At 40.4% G+C, this 19640-nt stretch overlaps 1 protein-coding gene across 2 annotated transcripts in view; it reads left to right on the plus strand.

Moving 5' to 3' along the window:
• Positions 1–11207: 11207 nt before the first annotated feature.
• The window catches only part of FCHO2 (FCH and mu domain containing endocytic adaptor 2), a 109645-nt gene continuing 101212 nt past the window's right edge, over positions 11208–19640 (plus strand). For both annotated transcript variants that reach the window (XM_026498809.4, XM_057307444.1), the window contains exon 1: positions 11208–11338. In XM_026498809.4, the coding sequence (XP_026354594.3) occupies positions 11306–11338 (33 nt within the window). In that variant the 5' untranslated portion in view covers positions 11208–11305. The remainder of the gene's footprint in view (positions 11339–19640) is intronic.

The following is a 19640-nucleotide window of genomic DNA, read 5'->3' on the forward strand; positions in this document are numbered from 1 at the left end:
GAAACACCTGTTTCAGATAGTTACCCTAGGCAGAAATAAACTTGATTTTGTTAGGACCATTTCTTTTGGGATCTGTCATAATAATTTAGCCTATCTCAACAGACTCACAGAAAAAATGAATGTGGGACATCTACAGGAAGATATATTGCGATGCATTCGTTTGACTTAAAAAAAATAGATAACCTTTTAAACAGATAAGTCGAAAAAATAATGTAAAAAAGGAAAAATAATTCAGGCTAGCTTCAGATTTCTCCACAGGATATTTCCTACCAGGAGACAGTAAAACAGCCTTATAAAATCGAGGAAATAAAATCTGACACAATAATTGTACACAACTGAAGTAAATAATCACTGAAGCAAAAAAGGTAACAGGAGAACATTTTGCTTTTGTTCTATTTTGAATATACATCCTAGAACTTTCACTGGTGATGTTTGTATTTTTTCCTCCCAAGCATCCAATGGATTTTGGTACCTTTGGTTGTTGACCTAACTCCCAATCCTAGTTTCACCACCATTTTTTAACATCTGGGGAAAAAATTGTTTTGATTTGTTTCTTTCCTTTTAATACTTAAGTTCTTATCTACTTTTATTTTATATAATTTTTAAGTAGGCTCGATGCCCCACATGGGGTTCGAACACACAACCCTGAAATCAAGACTTGTACACTCTACCAACCGAGCCAGCCAGGTACCTTGTAACTTCTTATCTTTTTTAAAATGGGTAATGCATCCACATGGAACAAAACTCAAAAGGTGTAAAAGCCAGTCTTCTTTTAATTCCTATTATTTAGTTCTTCTCTTCGAAGGTAATCACAATGGCTTCCGGGTCTTTTGTCTAAGATTAAATTCAAAGACGGGCATGGCTACCAGTTTCTTATATATCCTTCCCAAGATAGGGTATACACAAATAAGAAAATACTCACAATATGCATAGATTGTGTATACATGTATAAAATGTTCATATATATATATATATAAATGTGTGCATATATACATATATGTTTGTATATATGTATACATATAGTTTTCTTTTTTTTTTAAGATTTTATTTTTAAGTAATCTCTGTACCCAACGTGGGGCTCGAACTTAGAACCCTGAGATCAAGAGTTGCATGCTCTACTGAATGAGCCAGACAGGTGCCCCTATAGTTTTCTTCTTTTTATGCAAATGGAAATATGCTATACATTCCGTTCCACACCTTGCTTTTTTCTCTGCATTAATATGTCTTGAATACCATGCAATGGTGTGGTGATAAATACTTAACAACACACTGTCTTGCCCCTCTGTAGTTTCTTCTCCAGGTAGCAGCCAGGATGGTCCTGCTAAACATTGGGTCATAATCCTCCTCGGTTGAAAGTCCTCTGATGGCCTCTCAGCACTCGTCGAACACCTGAAGCTTTTCTATGGCCTGTGCGGCCCTGGGTGACCTGGCCGCAGTTTTACCTCATTTCCCACACTCTCACCCACTTGTTCTGCCTAAGCCACAGCAGCTTCATTGTTCTGTGTGCTCCCTTTCCCTTGCACCGGGTAGGCTGTACCACCAGACACCCTGTGACTCTTTCAGTTCCCTCGCCTTCCCAGAGAGGCCTTCTTCGAACATTCTCTCTGAAATAGCACCCCTGTCACTCCCTGTTCCTCTTAATAATATTAATAGCTTGCATTTATTGAATTTACGGTATGCCAGACACTATTATAAGTGCTTTCCATGTTTTAAATAATTAAGTCCTTCCAGCAACCCTTTGAGATAGGTGCCAGCATTATCCCCACTCTACAGATGTGTGGTTGGGTCCCAGAAGTAGTTAAGTAGCTTCCCCAAGATCAGAGAGCTCGTAAGCATCAGAGCCAGGATTAAAAGTTTAGTTCCAGAGCCATATTCTATTTAGTCTATCTCCTGTTATTTTTTAAGGATTTTACCTATCTATTTATTTATTTGAGAGAGGGAACGAGAGCTCACAAGCAGGGGGAGCGGCAGAGGAAGAGGGAGAAGCAGGCTCCCCACTGAGCAGGCAATCCCACGTGGGACTTGATCCTGGAACCCCGGGATCATGACCTGAGCCGAAGGCAGACACTTAACGGACTGAGCCACAAAGGTGGCCCTCTCATCTGCTATTTTTAAATAAAGTATTTTACTGCCCTTGACCTGCCTTATTTTTTTAATATAGCACTTAACACTAGACTATATATCTCCTGACATACAGCAGACATTATGTATCTACTTATATATTTTGTTTTTGCCTGTTATTCCTACTGTGCTGTAAGATTTCTGAGGGCAGGATTTACCTGATTCCTTCACTACCATGTATCATACATATAAAACATAACCAACACACAATGTTGAATGAGTGAATGGGGATATATACTTGTAGATATATACACCCCGCCCAGTATGGGAGCCCATGAATAAACTGAGAAATAGGAGATGATGTGTTTCCAAGAGTGAATAAAGAAGGACGAATCCCCATAACCACCAATACAAACAGATGCACCTGCAGGAAAAAAAAGTAAGAAAAAGAAAAGAAAAACAAGAAAAGATGCCACAAAGAACAGTACATAGCTGTTTGTGACAAGCTAAAAACTACTTAATCTGAAGGATATATCTGTGAATACATGGAGGAAAGAAGAAATATAAGTGAGAGTACCCAGAAGGTAATGGTTTAGCAGCTTTCTTTTTTTGGAGGAGTTACACTTGAAGACAGCTTGAAGAGAGAATTGGTTTTAGCTAGCATGTGGGAAGTGGGAAGAAAAGAAATAACATTCATCTTCTGGACCTAAATGAAGAAAAAATAACTAATTGGTGACAGTGTGTTCTTGAAACAGTATAAAAAAAGCATATTAAGTCAGATGTCATCCAGTGGAGCTGTAAGGCTAGAAACGACATTTTATTTTGTCACCTTCGAATCTGGCCGGCTTGGCCCAGTCCAGCTGCCTCCCTGCAAATAGTTCATCAGGATTTAGTGGTCTTAAGGATTTGATAGAGAACATTGCAGTCATGCCTACAGACTGATCTGGTTGTCTGTTCCCTCTGCCTGTCAGAAGTGACTGGTTTTTAATACAATGACCAGACATCCTGTTTAGGGTGGGACAGCTCTAGATTTTGCCTGGAATCTGAGTTTTGGACAATTACATTTTTTGCATGTTTCAGGACTGACTGTGAGGAGAGAAAAGCCTTTTTTTTCAAAGAGTAAGATATAAATATATTTGTTTGAAATTTTTAGTATTTCACATTCATATTCATTCAGAGAGCCTGGGTCAGAGAGACACTAACCAAGGAGCCTTCTGAAGAGCACCAGACCATGAGTTAAAAATAACAAGCACAAAGTCCTCGTTGGATGACTTTAACTTTCACCCTTGACCAGTCATCCTTTTTTGGCCCCTTCTGTTTCTTGAGGACTCACCTACCTTCCTTCATAATACTTTGTTCATGCCACTGTTAACAGTAGTTTACCACTGTTAATAAGTTTACCACAAGTTAACAGTAGTTTACCATTCGCTAGTTGTTTGACCTTGGCAATTTAATTTTCTGGAGCATATTGTCTCATCTGTAAAACCAGGATCATAACAGTAGCGGTCTCAGGATGCCTGGGTGGCTCAGTCGGTTAAGCATCGCCTTCTGCTCAGGTCATGATCCCGGGGTCCTAGGATCGAGCCCCATATCAGGCTCCTTGCTCAGCGGGGAGCCTGCTTCCCTCTGCCTGCCGCTCCCCCTGCTTGTGCTGTCTCTCTGACAAATAAATAAATACAAAATAAATAACAGTAGAGGTCTTATAGGGTTGATGTGGGGACTCAGGCAGGTAGTACATGAAAGGGGTGTTTCCTGTGCAGAAGTACAGTTGCACATGCAGTTAGGGGGACTTTTTTCAGCTAAGTGATCGTGATCCTATTAGACTCATTGCCTGAAAACTAGAAGCACCCTCTTAGAGCTTCAATTTTACTCTGGATCCCATGTCATTTCCTCTACTCAAGGACCACATTTCTACAATTATCTCCGCTTTCTGTCTCTTTGGCTTATTTCCCCTGGCATCGAAGCATGACTTCCTACTGCTCATCTTAACACTCTTCCCCTCTCACCCCTGTTCCCTTCAATGTCTGCCTACCTTACCCTCCCCTTTCATATAAAACTTCTTGAACAAGTTGTCTTTACTTGTGGTCTTTACTTCCCCTTTTCTCGTCAACCCATTTGAGTCGTATTTATCTCCCTGCCACTTCAAAGAAGGCTGGCTTGCCAAGACTCCTCCCTCCGTCCTGCTAAACCCTTTGGTCATTTCTCAGTGTTTGTCATCCACTGACCAGTCTTAAACCATTCTCTTGGCTTCAATGTTATCCCTTTTTCCTGGTGCTTCTACTTTGCTCCTCTTCCTTCACGTCTGTTGCTGGCTCAGCTCCTTCTGCTGACTGAAATTGTACAAGTGCCGCAGAGCTTCTTGTTCAGCGCCGCACCCCCACCTTTCTCTGGGGTCTCATCTCTGTTGGTTTGTGATCCTCAAGTTTACATCTTCAGTCCAACCTCTGTCCTGAGCTCCAAAATCATACGTCCAGGGCGCCTGGGTAGCTCAGTGTGTTGAGCGTCTGCCGTCGGCTCAGGTCATGATCCCGGGGTCCTGGGATCATGCCCCGCGCCGGGCTCCCTGCTCAGCAGGGAGTCTGCTTCTCCCTCTCCCTCTGCCTCTGCCTCTCCCCATCTCATGCTCTCTCTCTCAAATAAATAAATATGATTTAAAAAAATCATATGTCCAATTGCCTGATAGACATTTCCCCTTGGATTTCCGGTAGGCACCTCCAACCTAACATGGCCAATCAGAACCCTTGGGTCTTCCTTTCTCCCAAGCAGCTGCTTTTCATATCCTTTCCATCTCTGTGGCACCCTTTTACATCTGAGTTCTCAGGCACAACTGCTGGATCATCCTTGATTTCTTTCTTCCCCTCACACCCCATGACCACTCCACTAGCAAATTCTGTCGGCTGCACATTCAAAATAGATCTTAAGATCTTCTTCTTATCACTTTCACTGCGGTCGGTAGGCTAGTCCCTGCCACTGTCTTCTCTTATCAGGACTATTGCATCTGTCTTTTCAGTGGCCTTCCGTTTACTACCACTTCCCCCTCATCCTTTTGCACAGAGCAGTCAGTGTGATCTTGTAAAACATAATCAGGTATCTCTAAAGCTTTAAAACCTTCCGTTGGCTTCCTATGCCACTTAGACTACACTGGCCTCTCCACCCTTGACACCGCTTTCCTCTCTGACTTCCTCTCTGATCTTCTCCCTTTTGATCACGACTCCAACCATGCTGGCCTCCTTTCCACTTATTTGAACACATCAAGCACATTGCTAACTCTGGGCCTTTGCACGGTTTGATCCTTCAACATGGACCTCTCTGCAGATGTTCGTATGGCTGTTTCCTTTGGTTCGTTCAGGTCTCTGCTCAAATGTCACTTCCCTAGAGATGCCACTCTAGGTGAAGAAGTCTCCTCACCACAATCTATCCCAATTATATGTCATGGCATGTATCACTATCCAAAAGGATCTCATTTATTTATATCCCTGTGGTCTGTCTTCCCACACTCAGCGCCAGGAGAGTAGCGAAGTTACGTGTTTTTCACATTGGACCCCCCCCCCCCCCCAGTGTTTAGAAGAGGGCCTGGCTTAATATAGGTGTTTGCTAAATGTTTGTTACATAAATGGTTGGGTGGAGCTCCCTCCTTCCCCTCAGTTGTCTAGGAAACTCAAGGACTATCCTTCTCACTAGTATACTGTGCTACTGCTGAAATCTAGGTGCGGCCAGGTCTCTGCTCAGGCTTCAGCAGATCTTCAAAGGAGACCAAGCCCATTCCCTCTATTCCTAGCTGATCCAAAGGTGCCTCTTCTTGTGGGTTCCTATGGTTACAATTCCTAGTGTTCTCTTCTGCCAGTTTCAATATACAGTTATCTCCTAGGTTATTAGCCAATCCCAGAAGCACTGAGTTTTTAAAAATTGCTCTGGATTCTACTACCCCAAGGACCCAAAGACCTTTATGCTAATGGAAGAAACTCCCTGTGAATCCAGGTCAATTTCCTGTCACTTTCTTGAAAAAGAGGGAAAGAGAGAAAGAGGTGGGAGTGGGGCGAGAAAAAAGATAAAGGACAAATTGAATTTCTTTGAGGTTATCCTTCTGAACAAACAGTCATTTGTTCATTTTTCATTTAATAAAAATTTATTGATTGTCAACTATACACCAGGTACTCTTCTACGCACATTATTTTATAATTGTCATCATGTCTATTGTCTTCTTTTTTTTTTAAAGATTTTATTTATTTATTTGACAGAGAGACAGCCAGCGAGAGAGGGAACACAAGCAGGGGGAGTGGGAGAGGAAGAAGCAGGCTCCCAGTGGAGGAGCCCGATGCGGGGCTCGATCCCAGAACGCCGGGATCACGCCCTGAGCTGAAGGCAGACACTTAACGACTGAGCCACCCAGGCGCCCCTATTGTCTTATTTCTTATGAGTCTATATTAGATTGTGAATTTTGTAAGAGCAGAGATAGTTTTTTCATTGTTAAGTGCCCAGTAATTGTCTATTGCTTGAATAAATGAGAGTTAATGAAAGGCCTAGGGAAAATTTGGCCCCCGTTACATTTATATTCAAATGAAAACGAAGAACAGTGATTGCTATTTAAATTGTACTATGTTCTTACATTAAAATACATTTTAGATGTTTAGTAATTGCCATAATTTCACCACCCTAACACATACATTTCTGTTTTTTTAATTTTTGTCCATTTATATGCATATTTGTACACCCTTATAATTTTAATGTATCTTCCATGTCATCTTTTGCCTTTACACTTAATATTAATGACAAACATCGTTGTATGTTTTTACATTATTGTACCTTTATGACTTTGTGTAATTGAGCAATTTCTCTTTTCTTACTTTTTAAAAATTAAAAAAAAAAATTTTAGTAATCTCTACCCCCCAATGTGGAGCTCAAACTCATGACTCCGAGATCAAGAATTGCATGCTCCCACAGCTGAGCCAGGCAGACATTCCTTTCTTTCTTTTTTATAAATTTTAAAACCTGTGTTGGGTTTCCTGCGATCACTAGCATTGCAAAGCCTTGAACAACCTGTCAGGTGTTTTGTGTTTCTTTCACAGACAGCATGATAAGAGAGCCCAGCGGAAAGTACATCTCATTCTGGAGTTGGCGATGACGCCACCCCAAAGAGCAGGCAGCCGGTCCCAGGTGCACCAAGGAGAGCAGGGTGTGCCTAGCAAGCTGCTCTGAAATGAGAAGAGTGTATAAAGGATGATATTTAGCTCCACTCTGCACTTTGATTAGCATGTTTCTGTCTCCTCAGTCTTGTATAGCAGCCTGCCTGGATACCGTCTGCTAAGCTCTTGCTTTTCTTTCTGTTTTGCGTAAAGCTATTGCTTTCAATATGTTGCTATTGAGTAGGGAAAAACAAGAGAGCACCAGACTTAGGGATCTCTGCCTCTTTCTCGTCTGCCTTTTAACGGAGCTTAATTCTTTTGCCGCTTGTTTTCATCAAGTACAAGATAAGTATAGAGGACTATTGCATCTGACACAGGATGCTGCCCTTGAAGCAATTAGCAGGAAATAGAGGTTTATAGGAGCGTCTCCTCTGCCACTCTCATCTTGGAAACGATTAGAAGTATATTTGCAAAATTATATTGAAAATAAATGGGGGAAAAAAGTGTTTTACTTTATAGCTCACTTTCCTGGAACAGAATTCATTTTAAATGAAGTAATGAGGAAATGGCCTTTTTTTTTTCTTTAAGATTTTATTTATTTATTTGACAGAGAGAGAGAGACAGTGAGAGAGGGAACACAAGCAGGGGAAGTGAGAGAGGGAGAAGCAGCCTTCTTGCTGAGCAGGGAGCCCGATGTAGGGCTCGATCCCAGGACCCTGGGATCATGACCAGAGCCAAAGGCCGACGCTTAATGACTGAGCCACCCAGGCGCCCCTAAGAAATGGCCTTTGTAACTAAATGTTGATTAGGGGAATGTGAGCTGTGACCCCAAGATTGGAAATAAGAGATCAAACTAAGGAATGAAAAGGGGGACGTTCTTTGGATATCTTGTCCTCAAATCTGGGAGACAAGTCATATTTCTTAAAACCAGAGAAGCAGATTTAGATAATTTTGTGTTAATTTCTCCTTTCTTATTTGCTACCACTTGTCAAATTATGTTATAGCAGTTATGTTATAGCTTTGGTTATAACATACATGCTTGGGGCAGAGTTTAATGGGGACCAGCAGCATCACCTGGGAGCCAATTTTGAATATTATCTCAATTTAATTTTATTTTTATTACAAAAGGCAATTTATCCTTTAAGAAGTATACTCAAGCTGGGGCACCTCGGTGCCTCAGTAGGTTAGGTGGCTGACTCTTGATTTCAGCTCAGATCATGATCTCAGGTTCCTGGGGTCAGGTTCCATGCTCAGTGGGGAGTCTGCTTAAGCATTCTCTCTCTGCACCTCCCTCCGCGTGCGCTCTCTTTCTCTCTCTCAAATAAATAAACCTTTTTTAAAAAAGAAGTATACTCAAGCCCCAAAGAATTCTTTTGAAAATATTTAAAGTAATGTGAGAAAATTAAATCAAGTAGAATGTAAAGAATGCTATTTGTATAAGCTAAGACCTAGCACCAATTAAGAGTCTGAGTAAAAGAATGGAGTTACTGCATACTCAAAGTCTCATCCACCTTGACATTTCTATGATAGATTCAGTCATTCACCCGTTGTTTCACCAAACATTGATTGAGTGACTAGTAAGTGCCAAGTGGTATAGGCAGTGAGTGGAACAGCGTTGTTATCTGCGTCAGTTTTTAGTAATTTCAGAATGTGTTTGGATAAGCAGGAGCTAAGCGTGTGGGTCACAAATACTTAACGGCACATAAGTAAGCTGCCCTCTCAGGGCCTTATCTACACTCTGCCAGAGCGTATGTGCATCCCGGGAAACCTCACTTGAGAGAACAGAATGTGCCTGATACTACCCACATTTTTCTTCTACTTCACCATCTTGTCTGAAATTTAGTTGCCTTATCACTATTTACTCTACATTCCCACCATTTAAATATCAGGCAATTACGGAATATGGTGTTTCGGCCCAAATGAGCCTTGTAAATACCCAAATACACAGAATATTGATCTTTATGGCAAGCCTGCCTCTAATATTTATGAGATCAGAGGTAAGAGTACAAATGGAGACCAGTGTAATCCAAGTGGTTATTTGAGTACTATGCTAAATTGTCAGCGTTAGAACACTGCAAAAAGGAAAATCTGTGCTTGACACCACTTTGTTATGCAAAATAATACTTTGTTATGCAAAAATCTATTGCATTCCTGCTGGGAGGAAAAACTGAACAAGTTAACTCATTTGTCTTCTCTCTTACTTAAGTACTGTTGCAGCTTGTATTCTGCCTGAACCCCAAAGGAGTCTATTTCTGATATGGGCAGCTATCCCACCCACAGATTTTCACTGCATTTGGAGTTGTACCTTTTGTGTGGAAGTACAGGGCAAGAGTTATGAAGAAGTGTTTCTTGGGGACCTGAATGGTATTGGTCGTGGGGAGGGCATATATGGTTATGGGCCAGAGTTCAGCATCAGATCAGGAGTGGCAAAGGCACCTGTTTGTTTTTTAATAAAGTAACATGTTTGTAATATGTAAGGACCTTTAAAGCATGGGTCTAGGATAAGGCTTCTCCTCCCAAGGTCTAAGCTGGGTAGTGCCTAGTGACACTAGGATCTTAATGCCAAGCTTATTTGCGGAGAGCCAAGCTTATTTGCGGAGAGATCTAGATGGCGGTATATTTTTTAGAATTTTTTCATGATGAAGAAAGATAGTGCTAGATTAATGGTTTAGAGAATGGTAGCAAATTTCTAAGAAACAGAAAACATACACAAAATGAGTGTACTACTGTATGGTGAATCACCATGTTTCCATTACCTAGGTCCTAACGATTATCAACTCGTGGTCAATCCTGTTTCATGCATACCCCTACTCGTTGTTCCTCCCTCAGTGAGTTACTTTAAAGCAGATTGTTACATCCTATATATTTCTAAAAGATATTCCTTAAAAAGATATAATCACAATACCAATATCCACTTATTCCCAATTCAACACTTTACAGTTTCATCCATGTGTAAGGCACTGTGTGGTTTTTGTTTTTGAGGATGAAAATAATTTTCCACCAAAAACAAATGTCTTGGTGTTCATTATGTCTGAAGTAAAAAGTTCTAAGAAAGTGCGGTGTGTGTATATAATTAAAGCTACACTAAATCTATTAGTGGGGCTTGGTTTCAAGAACTGCAGATTTTGGATTGAGCTGACCTGGTGACGGTGAACTTGAGACCTCTGCACAAGGGTTTAATTTTTTTCCCTAACCCCTGGAAAGCGTGGGAAGGGGATTTAGTTTATGTTATGCCAGGACGTGTTTAAGCTTGTTTCTTTTTCCAAAATGTACAAGTTGCTAAGAGAACTAGGTACTTAAATGAACAAGTTCTGGAAAAGATTTTTTTTTTTTTTTTTTTAACTGCCTGGGTCAGGGAAATTCGTTCCTTTCGGGTCACTTTACCGGCTCCGGCCGGGCTGGCCGCTTTGCTCGGGGCGTGCTAGAGGTCAGCGGCTTCGGCAGGGGAGTTGGTGCCTGGGTCTCGCGCTGCTCCAGAGACTCTCAGGCGACACTGGGCGTTTCCTCCTTTTCCGGCGTCGGAAAGTTTTGTTTTGGTTCTTAGTTCCCCGTCAAGGAAAGGCACCCTATTGACCAAAGGTTTCCCAGTCTCCTCCCGGTGGCCAGAGGCCAAGTTTTCCCATCCCATCTTGACCAGACTTGGTCCCTTCAAGATCCTCCAAGGCCGGGGAAGCGCGTCTTGGGTAGAGGAAGAGATCAGGCAGCCAGGCTGCCGTATCCACTGCCGTCGGCCGGCTCTTTTCTTCGCTCATCCCTGGGCCAGTACCCATTGTACCGCAAAAGGTGCGGGCAGTTTCCCCAGTGACTCCTCAGGAACCCGGTTCCCCACCATGCCCAAGAGAATACTCAATTTGGCCGCGCCCGCGCGGGGAGAGGCGAAGGTTACTAAAACGCAGGGATGGGACGCGAGGCGCATGCGCAGCCAGGCGGCGGCGTTCAAGAGTTCGCCCCGCGGCAGCAGCCGCTAGGTGGCGCATGCGCCCTGGAGGGTGCGGGAAGGTCTCCGGGAAGAAGGCGGCGGCGGCGGCAGCGGGGAAAGGCGGGGGCGCCGTGGGGGCCGGGCCCGTGTTTACACAGCGGCGGGCGGGCGCGGACGCGGAACCTGGCGCGGCGGCGGCAGGATGGTCATGGCGCATTTCGTCGAGAATTTTTGGGTAAGGGCAGGATGTTGGAAATTGGGTTTTGGGGTACGAAGCTTTCTCCGCCTGACCTCGGCCTGTGTGCGCTCGGGGCGGCGGCGTTGGCGGCGTTGGCGGCGGCGGCGGCGGCGGCGGCGGCGGCGAAGGCTCTGCGGTAAGGGCTAGCGTCCTCGGACCGCAGCCGGCTGCGTCCCGCCTGGATGAAGCCGGGCGGGCGAGGGGCCGCGGGGTCTCGCAGGCTCGCAGCCCTTGCGGGGGCGAGGGCTGTCAGCGCGGCCCCTCAGCCCGCGGCGGGGACGCCTAGGGGCCGCCCGCCGCCCGCGCTGGGACAAAGCGCCGGATGGGGCGGGAGACGCGACCCGGCCCCGCCGGAGGCTTTGGGCGCCGGGCGCGCTCCACGGCTCGGACGCGGCCGCCGGGCCCGCCGCGCGGCCGCCTCCAGCTGCGCCCTGCCGGCAAACGCCGGCCGCTGCCGGGCGGAGGGGGCTCGCCTCCTTCCCGCACCGCAGCCCCCATCTTAGCCCTTTTGCCCCCCACCGTTTCCACACGAAATCCCCTGCGGGCTTGGCCTGGATCAGCACTTCCTCTCGGCCTCGCAGCTCGGCTCTTTGGTCTGCGCCGAGGACTTTGCCTCTGGGCCTGTTCGCAAAGCGTATAAAAGTTCAATTTAATGTAACTGGATTCCTTGGGCTTAAATGCACGAAGACTTCCCCTTGTGCCTTGTGCTCCTTCCCCTTCCTCATTCTTTCCACACCCCTCCTCTTAACTCAGTATTAGTATTAGGTGGTTGTTTGAGAATGACTTCCAGTCACCGTGTGGAGTGTTTTTCTGCAGTTATTGTTTGTCGTAATGGGAAGTGCAGTTCAGCCGAGTGCGGGAAGAGTAACATGTTTACCCAGGTATCTCGGGTGAATCTCATTTTAGGTCCTGACAGCTGCAAGTACTACAATTACATTTTAGTTAAAATTTAGAAATAATTAAAGGAGTGATCTTTCAGTGAACAAGAGGTGGTGTCTTAAATTCTTATTCCTAAATGTATCACGTATGGACTTAGTATTCAAATCAGTTCATAGTTATTTGTCTTAAATGTTTCTTGTTTTCCGCAAGCGACGTAAATACGAGACGTTAGGGTTTTCTTTAAAAAATAGCTTTATTAAGTAACAGTTCCCATACTATACTCACTCAGTTAAGTGTACAATTCGGGGTTTTTTCCTGTGTGCAGTTACATCACCACGATCAATTTAGAACATTATCATTACCTCAGAAAGAATCGCTGTATCCATTAGCAGTCATTACCTCTTTCGCCCCTAACTCAGCCTAGGCAATTTACTAATCTATAATTTCTGCCTCGATAGGTGGGTCTCTTTTGGATGTACCATATGAATGGGATCATATGTGTTATCCTTTGTGATTGGCTTCTTTTCCTTAGCATGTTTTCACAGTTCATCCATGATGTAGCACGTATCAGTACTTAATTACATTTGATGGCCAAACATTCCATTGTATGTGTGTACCACATTTTATCTATTCATCAGTGAGAGACGTTTGGCTGTTTCCACTTTTTGGCTATTATGAATAATACTGCTATGAACATTTTTGTACAGGTTTTTGTGTGGAAATATGTTTTCATTTCTTTTGGGAATGGAATTGCTGGGACATATTGTTAACTCTTAAACATTTTGAAAAACTGCCAAACTGTTTTCCAAAGTGACTGCGTGATTTACAATCCCACTAACAATGTCTGATGTTCCAATTTTTCTGCATGCTGGACAACACTTGTTATCGGTCTTTTTTATTATAATGCATGGGTGTGAAGTAATATCTCACTGTGGATTTGATTTCCATTTCTCTGATGGCTAATGTTGAGCATCTATTCATGTATTTATTTACATATTTTCTTTGGAGGAGTATATTTAGAGTCACTGCCCATTTTTAGATTAGGTTACTTGAGTTTTTATTATTGAGTTGTAAGGGTTTTTTTATATTCTGGGTTGTCTTATCAGATACAGGATTTTGTAAACATTTTTTCCTATTTTGTGGGCTGTCGTTTTCATTTTCTTGATGGTGCCTTTTTTAAACATCTATTTGTTTAGTTTTTAAAAATTACTTTGAAGTGTAGTTGACATATATTAGTTTCAGGTACAACATTCAACAATGATATATATTATGAAATGCTCACCAGTGTAAGTGTCATTAATGTTTTGGAGTATTACAGTATTATTGAGTCTATTTCCTATGCTGTACTTTTCATCTTTGTGACTTATTTTATAACAGTAAGTTTGTACCTCTTAATCATCTATTTCACCTATCCCCCCAACAACCAGTTTTTTCTCTTTATTTAGGAGTGTTTCTGTTTTTGTTCATTTGTCTTGCTTTTAGATTCTATATATAAGTGAAATCATATGGTATTTGTCTTTTTCTGTCTGTCTTGTGTCACTTAGCATAGTATACTACTCGAGGTCCATCCATGGCAGAAATGGCAGAAATGGCCGAGTGATAGTCCATTGTGTATGTATACCACATCTCCTTTATTCATCTATGAATGGACACTTAGGTTGCTTCCATATATCTTGGTTGTTGTAAATAATGTTGCAGTAGACATAGGGGTTCAAATATCTTTTTTATTCAAATATCTTTTTTAATTCATGTTTTCATTTTCTTCACGTACATACCTAGAGGTGGAATTACTAGATTGTATGGTATTTCTATTTTTAATTTTTTGAGGAACCTCCTTATTATTTTCCACAGTGGCCGTACCAATTTACATTCTTACCAACAGTGTGCGACTGTCCCTTTTCTCCCCGACCTTGCTGACACTTGCTTTTTCTTTTTGATGGTAGCCATTCCAACTGGTCTGAGGTAATTTTGATATTGTCCTTCGAAGCATCAGAGTTTTTAATTTAGATGAAGTCCAGTTTAATTTATTTTGTTATTACTTATGCTTTTATTGTTTTAACGAAGAAGTTTTTCCTAACCCACGGTCACAAAGATTTACTCATGTTTTCTTCTACGGGTTTTATAGTTTTAGCTCTTACTTTTAGGCCTGTGATCCATTTGAAGTCAGTTTTTGTGTGTGGTACCAGGAGGAGGTTCAGCTTCATTCTTTGCATGGATATGTAGTCTCAGTACCTTTGTTGAAGGGCTGCTGCTTTCACTTCTTTCAGTAATCTTGTCACCCTTGTCAAAAATCAGCTGACTGTAGATGTATGGGTTTATTTCTTGATTTTTCAGTTGTATTCCATTGTCTGTCCTTACAGTAGTCCTACACTATTTTGATTACTATGGCTTTGTAAGTAAGTTTGGCATCAGGAAGTGGGAGTCTTCCAGATTTGGTCTTCTTTTTCAAGATTATTTTGCCTATTCTAGATCCCTTGCATCTCTGTATGAATTTTAGGTGTAACCTATCAGTTTAATTAATTAGTCAATTAATTTAAGTATATTTGATGTATATAACCTATCAATTTTAGACTTCAGGTTTTAAGTAATTTATAAAACTATTGAATTTAATATTGGCATCCCAAAATGTTTTGCTTTTTTTAAAAAAAATTTAAGTAATCTCTACACACCCCATGTGGGGTTCAAACTCACTACCCCAAGATCAAGCAATTCTCTTTTTGAACTGAGCCAGCCAGACGCCACTTGCATGTTTTTTGATGGATGAATGTGTTCTTGGAACTCCTGGGTGGCTCAGTAGATAAAGTGATTAAGCATCTGCCTTCAGCTCAGGGGATCGATTTCCACATCAGGCTCCTTGCTCAGTGTGGAGTCGGCTTCTCCCTCTGCCTGCTGCTCCACCTGCTTGTGTGCCATGTGCGCGCGCTCTTCTCTCTCTCTTTCTCTCTCACAAATAAAATCTTAAAAAAAAAAAAAGAATGTGTTCTAGAGGCTTGCTAACTTAATTTCAAATTGTATATTAAGGGCTTTTTCTAGAAATCGAAGTATAATTTACTGCAAATTGTACATTAACATTTTAAAGTTATCTTTTTTTTCTGTTACTTGAGCTTTGAACATAGCCTCATCTAATGATTTGGCTACTATGAATAATGCTTTCTGTGAACATTCTTGTACCAGTTTTTGGGTGCCCTTTGTTGTCCCTCTTAAGGGAGGGACAGGGATAAATTTGGATATCTGAAATCTAGAGAGAATTCCTAGTCTAATTTATGTTTTTGTCTTTGCCTTCACTTTCCCGCTACTGAATACAAACAGTTAAAATAGATTGCATTTTATTTACTTCCAAGCCTGGAATTGGGGCTGAAAGCTCTAAATTGGAGCTTTATAAAAATTTCCAAAGGAGAACTTAATGAACTAGGGACAACTAGGAACAGGAACTAAATACCTTCTGAGAATTCGATAGTTGTCTAAGACAACTTAAAAATGACGTATGTTAGGATCATTTGTAATTTCTTAAAATAGAAAAATTACAATATTAGTTTCACTTTTCTCCCCTAATATTTAAAGTAGCACTGTCAGGACAAATAAAACTTGTCAAAGTGAGGTAATGGGAAACTTTAAAGTTTTAAGTTTCTATCCAAACAAGCTATTAATTGTTGTTTTCCCTGCATATAAAAAGACAAACCTTTTTGTTGTGGCATTTGTTAGAGGAAAGTTTGAATCATTCAAACTATTTTCAAGCCCTTTTGAAAGTAGCACATCCTGCCTTTTTCTTTATAGTTTTTCTTAACTAAAACGGTATGCTACATTACGAATTACTTAATAGTGTACTTTGAAGAGAAAAATGTATTTAAAACTTCCTACACAACAGGTGTTCTGTTGCTGATAAGTCATTTTTTGCCACAGAGTATAGTGCCTTTGATAATCAAGTTGAAAATGTTTTTCTTTTCCATTAAAATTGGATAACAAAATTAATTTTGATAGCAGAAATCCGTACTATTGCCTTAATGTATAAAAAGTTGTTAGTCCTTCAAAAGGTAATGTAACTTTACAAATTTTTTTGCATATATTACAGTGAAGTGTCTCTGTATACTATTTCTCAGAATAGGATACTAATTTATAATGCTCTTGAGATTGTCTATGTCAACATTGCACTGTAGTAATTAAAATGGCTTTATATTTTTATATAACCCCAGATTACTTGAGTAGTTACATTTTTAAAAATTTTGTTTTTTTAAAATTCCATTATAATTAACAGTGTTTTATTAGTTTCTTATACTGATTCAGTAATTCTATATATTACTCAGTGTTCATCATGATAAGTGTACTCTTTATCCCCATCTCTTATTTCCCCCATTCCCACACTCACCTCCCCTCTGGTAACCACCAGTTCTCTATAATTAAGAGTCTGTTTTTTGGTTTGTCTCTTTCTTTGTTTTGTTTCTTAAATTCCACATATGATTGAAATCACATGGTATTTGTCTTTCTCTGAGTTTATTTCACTTAGCATTATACTCCCTAGATCTATCCACGTTTTTATGAATGGCAAGATTTCATCCTTTTTTTATGGCTGAGTAATATTCCATTGTGTATATCCATCTTTTTTTATCTGATCATCTATAGATGGACCTTTGGGTTCCTTATATATTTTGGCTATTGTAAGCAATGTTGCAGTAAACATTGGGCTGTTATATATATCTTTGGAATTAGTGTTTTCATATTCTTTGGGTAAATACTTAGTAGTGGAATTACTGGATTATATGGTAATTCTATTTTTAACTTTTTGAGGAATCTCTGTAGGGTTTTCCACAGTGGCTGCACCAGATTGCTTTCCCATCAACAGTGCATGAGGGTTCCTCTTTCTTCACATCTTTGCCAATACTTGTTTCTTGTGTTGATTTTAGCCATTCTGACTGGTGTGAGGTGATAACTCATTGTGGGTTTTTTTTTTTTTTGTTGTTGTTTTTAAGATTTTATTTGAGAGAGAGAGAAAGAGTACATGAGCGGGAGGGGGGGGGCAGAGGGAGCCCAACACAGGGCTTGATCCCACAACCCTGAGACCATGACCTGAGCTGAAATCAAGAGTTGTATGCTCAGCCGACTGAGGTACCAAGGCACCCCTCCTGTTGTGGTTTTGATTTGCATTTCTCTGATGATGAGTGATATTGAGCATCTTTTCATATGTCTGTGGCCATCTGTCTCTTTTCTCTGGAGAAATGTCTGTTCATGTCTTCTGATTTTTTAATTGGATTATTTGGGTTTTTTTGTGTTGAGTTGTATGAGTTCTTTATATATTTTGGATACTAACACCTTAAATTTTTTTTTTAAGGAATGGATTTCATTGGTGATGATTATTTAAGGGGAAAAAATAAAACATACCTGATTTAAATACCTTATAAACCTCATTTTGTATAATAATCCTGATGTCTATAAAATATGAAGCATTCTCCCAAAGACATTTAAGTATTCTTTAGCATATATCACATTGTAATGAACTGACATTTTTAGTTAGGTGACCTTTTCCAAAAATTATTTCCAGTCAGCACATCAAGAATGAAATGATTATCTTGGGTATTTTTATCCTGAAGTATTTCTTTGTTTCTTGTCCTTATTTCTTTTATTGTTTAACCAGTACAGAAGTCTCTTTCCATTTGTTTGTTGGTTTCACTGGTATTGTCATGCTTTACTTTTAAATAAAATTGGAGCACTTGGTTATATATCCAAAATTTGATCTGTCATTTACATGGATAAACTGAGAGGGTTAAAATGTTTTTTAAAAACCTGGAATTGCTATTAATAGGACTTTGAAGTACAAAACATTATATTTTTGCTTGATTTTTTAAATCTAAATTTAGTATCCTAAATGAGAGACTGACACCCATACACACACCCACACACACACATTCTTGAGGGTATATCCATATGCAAATTTTAACATATGTATTTTTAGAAAATTAGTTGAGGTGATCATAGAAACCCAGAATATAGACTTTCTTTTTATTACTTGAAATTTCCAAATACTGCTTATGATATGATCCCATTGAGTGGTACACTGGAATTTAAGAAGTATATGTGTATGCATATTTACATATACATTAATTAACAGGTTTGCAAAATTTACATGGTTCAATATTCAAGAAGTACCAAAGAGAATGCAGTATAAAATCTTTTTCTTTTTTCCCCAACCATCAAGATCTCCACAAAGGCAGTAACTGTTACCAGTTTCTTATGTAACTTTCCAGAGGTGATCTCTGTATAAACAAGCAAATTATATACACTAAATTAAAATGTGTTGTTGTGTAATTGTTAGCTAGTTAGCCATGCCCAGATCGTTTTCAGCTGCGACAACATAGGAAAATGCAAACTACAGATTCATCTAAGTTGGTTCAGGTAGACTTGACAGGTAGACATTACAAAATCATAGTATTTTAGATGGCAATAAATTTTATTGTGAGGCCCTTAGAGTTTTGGGGGATGGAATGGTGGTTTGTTTTGTATTTTTGCTTTAATTGTAGGAGAAATTTGAAAGGGAGAAATTGATACTGATTTAGTCTGTGTAAGTTCAATTCAGGGGAAGGATTTTAGAACATTGACATGGAAAGAATAAAAATTTGCCGTCTGGGTTCCTTTGTAGCCCTGTACACTAAATCCTGAATGCTCTAATCCTTTCAGAACTACTTACATTTTTTAGGCGAAGGCATGGGAGAACAGGTATGCTTTATATCATCCTGCACATTGGGCTAGCATAAGCCTTTTCGAAGTAGTTTTTTGAGTACTATTTCTTGAGATTATCCATCCTGGTTTGACAATACTAAAACATTTAACAAAAGCACCCTAAGAAACCCACATAGAAATATGGTGCCAGGGAGACGTAAAGGGAGTAAGAGTTTGGTTTTTGGTTTACCTAGTGTGGAAAAATGAAAGAATACTACAGTTGGAAGAATGTTAGTAGCAGTTTGGTCCACACAGATGAGCATAAATTGGTCAGATGTGGGGGAATAACAAAAACAGTACAACAGCAACTGAGATCTAAAATGGTAACTATTGGTAAAGTTGCTAGAATGTTGCTGGGATGGTCAGATTCAGAGGATTAAATTGAGCAGTGATTAGTGAACTGTGTAATGAAGTTGAGATACACAAGTCGATAAGTTTTATCAGGCACATGCTCCTTGATGGAACAGCAGGAATAAAGGTTATGGAAGATAGGAGAAGCATGTTGCTTGCCTTTAGGGATAAGATGGGAAGGTGCAGTATAAGTACAGCAAATTGGTGATGCTGGACCTTGATACTAAGAAGTGTTTTTAAATTGGTTGAAACAAGACCAGTGAAGATGGTTTTCCTTTTTAATTATAACCGTTGTTATGTGATGGGTAGAACAGGAGTACAGAAGAAATTTAAAATTATGTATCGCTTTTCCCTATGTCCT

This window comes from Ursus arctos, unplaced genomic scaffold (assembly GCF_023065955.2).
Source record: "Ursus arctos isolate Adak ecotype North America unplaced genomic scaffold, UrsArc2.0 scaffold_5, whole genome shotgun sequence".
Classification (NCBI taxonomy): domain Eukaryota; kingdom Metazoa; phylum Chordata; class Mammalia; order Carnivora; family Ursidae; genus Ursus; species Ursus arctos.